This window comes from Condylura cristata, unplaced genomic scaffold, assembly GCF_000260355.1.
Source record: "Condylura cristata isolate star-nosed mole 26May11 unplaced genomic scaffold, ConCri1.0 scaffold00036, whole genome shotgun sequence".
Lineage (NCBI taxonomy): Eukaryota > Metazoa > Chordata > Mammalia > Eulipotyphla > Talpidae > Condylura > Condylura cristata.
This window is the reverse complement of record NW_004567137.1, coordinates 3,783,321-3,786,071: the sequence shown is the minus strand read 5'-3', so window position 1 is coordinate 3,786,071 and position 2,751 is coordinate 3,783,321. Positions and strand designations below refer to the sequence as shown.

Below are 2,751 nucleotides of genomic sequence, written 5' to 3'. Positions count from 1 at the left end.
TGGGGGCCGGCGAGTCCTCCCCAGGGGGCTCCTGCTTGATGGCCACGCGGCTCGCCCCCGCGTCCGGCCGGGCCTCGGCCTCGCCCCCGTAGCCGCTGTCGGTGTCCGTGTCGTTCTCGGCGGCCAGCTCGGCACTGGGTTGAGTCCGCTGGATGACCGGCACGCAGTGGGCCAGCGGCTCCAGCTTGGGCCCCGCGCGCTCCAGCCCCGGGGCGGACGCGGAGCCGGCGGGGGCGGCAGCCGAGGGCGCGCCGGCGCCTTTGCTCAGAGTGACCTGTTGAGTCAACAGCGGGGGGGTGGGCAAGAACTGGGTGGCCACGGCGTGCAAGTGGTTGATCAGCTGGACACACCGCGGCTCCCTGGGCGTCCAGCTCTCAAACCGGGAGAGGTATTGCAAGACTTCTTTGGCGCAGGTTTGAAATCCCGAGTGGAACGCATCCAAGTCGGACTGAATGGGCGACTTCAGAGCTCGCTCCCCTAGGATGAGGAGGGGGGTGGGGTGGGGGCAGAGGAACGGAGGCAAGAAGAAAAATACCGACGTGAAAACATCTGCTTATCACGTGGACCCTGCACTGACTACGGGGATCTCGCCTTTTCCTCGGTGTTCCAGTGATATCATCCACCGGTTGCCTAGAGAGGGGAGGGGGAGGGGGGAGCGGGGAGCAGGGGGGCGCTCTACTCCCAGCTGAAAACCAAGTGGAGAGGAGGGCGCAACCGTCACTTTAAATAAAAAACGGATTCCCGAGTTCCGCTGAAAGCCTTCAGGATGCTACGGGAAATGGGCACTTTCCAAGGAAGGGAAAGTATAAGCAATTTCACAAATGCGAGTGCGCCGTGGGTCCGCGGAAGGAGGGGGAGGGGTTGGGGGGGAGGAGCCCCAATGCTGCCGCTGGGTGGGCTGCCGGGTTTCCTCAAGGTGGATCGGCCTCTCTGATCTGACTTACCATTCTGTAAAGCAATTATCTTCTGATGCTGCTGCTCGGTTAAGGCTGTTAAAGCTTTCAAGTGTTTCAAAGTTAATTCCAAGACTACGGCTTTCTCCAGATGCCCCAGAGTCTGCAACGGTGCGAAAAAGAATGGGGCACTTGATTACTTAAAAGCACACACTGGGCTCGGCTGGCTGTCCATTGAGCACAGAAACTAAAGCCAACACTTTGAAAGTACTATTCCTATATACTTCCGGAGCTTTCCCAAGACAGGTTATAAATGATGACTTGCCTTGGAACACCTACTCGGAGTTTGGGGGGAACTCCAGACTCTAGCCCAACTTGTAAAGAATCTGATATTTACTTTTATTCTTAAGTCTCTAGGAGTAGTACCAGGCTATTAACATGCCCTTGGAGGGCAGCAAAGAATGAAAATGTGCATCTTACTGTCAACTTCAGATGTTCAGGCAGTAAATCTTTCAGCTGAGCAATGCATTCATTAATTCGGTCTCTTCTCTTCTTTTCTATTAATCTGTGCGGTAATTTGTAGGTATCCTTAATACAAAAGAGTCATGAAAGAGAGAAAACAATAAGCTAAACACTCATTTACTGGCTAGAACAACACCCCCACCGCCCCCATAGACATACTATGTGATGAATTATGCCCAAGAAATCTCTTTCCTCTGGGTTCTTCTGAAATGCAATTTAAATTCAGGTATGATGTTTAATCTCCCCCTGAGAGTATCCAGCAAACCACTTAAAATTCACAGTTGGGGAAGCTCAAGGGCTGGAATATATTTGCGGGCAGCGCTTCGCTGTGAAATCAATAGACCCAATTAACTATCCAGGCAGGTTATGGGGAACATAAACTTACACTTACCTTGCTATCGTCTCGCTTCATGCTCCTTTTGGGCTTACACATATACAAAGAGGAATAGTCCAGTCTGCAAAACAGAAATCAGCATCAGGCATCCATTCGGGGAGGGGCTCTGCCCTCGCCCGCTCCATACCACTTTCTGGAGAAGAAAAAAAATCAAACTGAAGCCGAGACTGATATTGGCAAGGGTGCGTGCACCTTACCCTATAAAATCTCTATGTTCCAGTAACTGTCTCTCTTGCAAATGAGGAATTCCTTCGTCCATGTTCAACCGCTGTCCGTTTCCTCTGTTTCGATTTTTGGGGTTCTGTTCTATAATCTGTGGGACCGTAGCCTTGAGAGATCCTGGGGGGGAATCTGTGCGTTTCCAGTCTCTCTCTCTCTCCCTCTTCAGTGCAGTGTTCAAAGTGTGAAGCAGTTGGTCCCCCCTCCCACCGCGCTCGCTCGCTCGCACACACGCACACACACACACGCACGCACACTCGCGCCGGCCCCACTGCGCTGGTAGTTTGCTCTCACTCCGGGCAGTGTTTGGCCACAGGGCACGCGCGTCCCCGGCCAGACCAGCACCCAGCTCACGTGCGGAACGTACCATCCGCGGTCCAGCCCGGAGGGGGGCGGGGGAGGAAGGGCCGGGCCGGGAGGGGGCGTCAGGAGCGGGCTGCGGGGGGAGGCGCGCGGCGGGAGGGGGCGGGGACACCTGATCAGGGCCACCGGAAAGGAAAAACAACTTCGGCCAAGCGATTCATCTTCCCAAAGCGACGCAGCCAGCCGGGGTGGGGGAGGGGCACTGGGGTGCGGGGCGGCCGGGGGTTCCTCGCCTTGGAAATGCGACTCCCTGGCTTCGTCGGCGCGTCATTACGGTGCAGGAACGTGAACGTGGCTTTTTTCTTTCTTTCTTTTTTTTTTTTTTTTTGCTCTACCACCGACCGTGCACTTGGTTTGGAC

At 55.1% G+C, this 2,751-nt stretch overlaps 1 protein-coding gene across 1 annotated transcript; it reads right to left on the bottom strand.

Moving 5' to 3' along the window:
* Positions 1–4: 4 nt before the first annotated feature.
* On the bottom strand, positions 5–2,535 carry BHLHE41 (basic helix-loop-helix family, member e41; the record flags this gene model as incomplete). The annotated part of the gene is made up of 5 exons (XM_012732793.1): positions 2,007–2,535; positions 1,807–1,870; positions 1,374–1,481; positions 945–1,056; positions 5–477 (listed from the first exon to the last, which is right to left on the bottom strand). Coding segments are annotated over exons 1-5 (1,149 nt in total), but the record flags the coding sequence as incomplete, so codon positions are not given.
* Between the last annotated feature and the right edge of the window lie 216 nt (positions 2,536–2,751).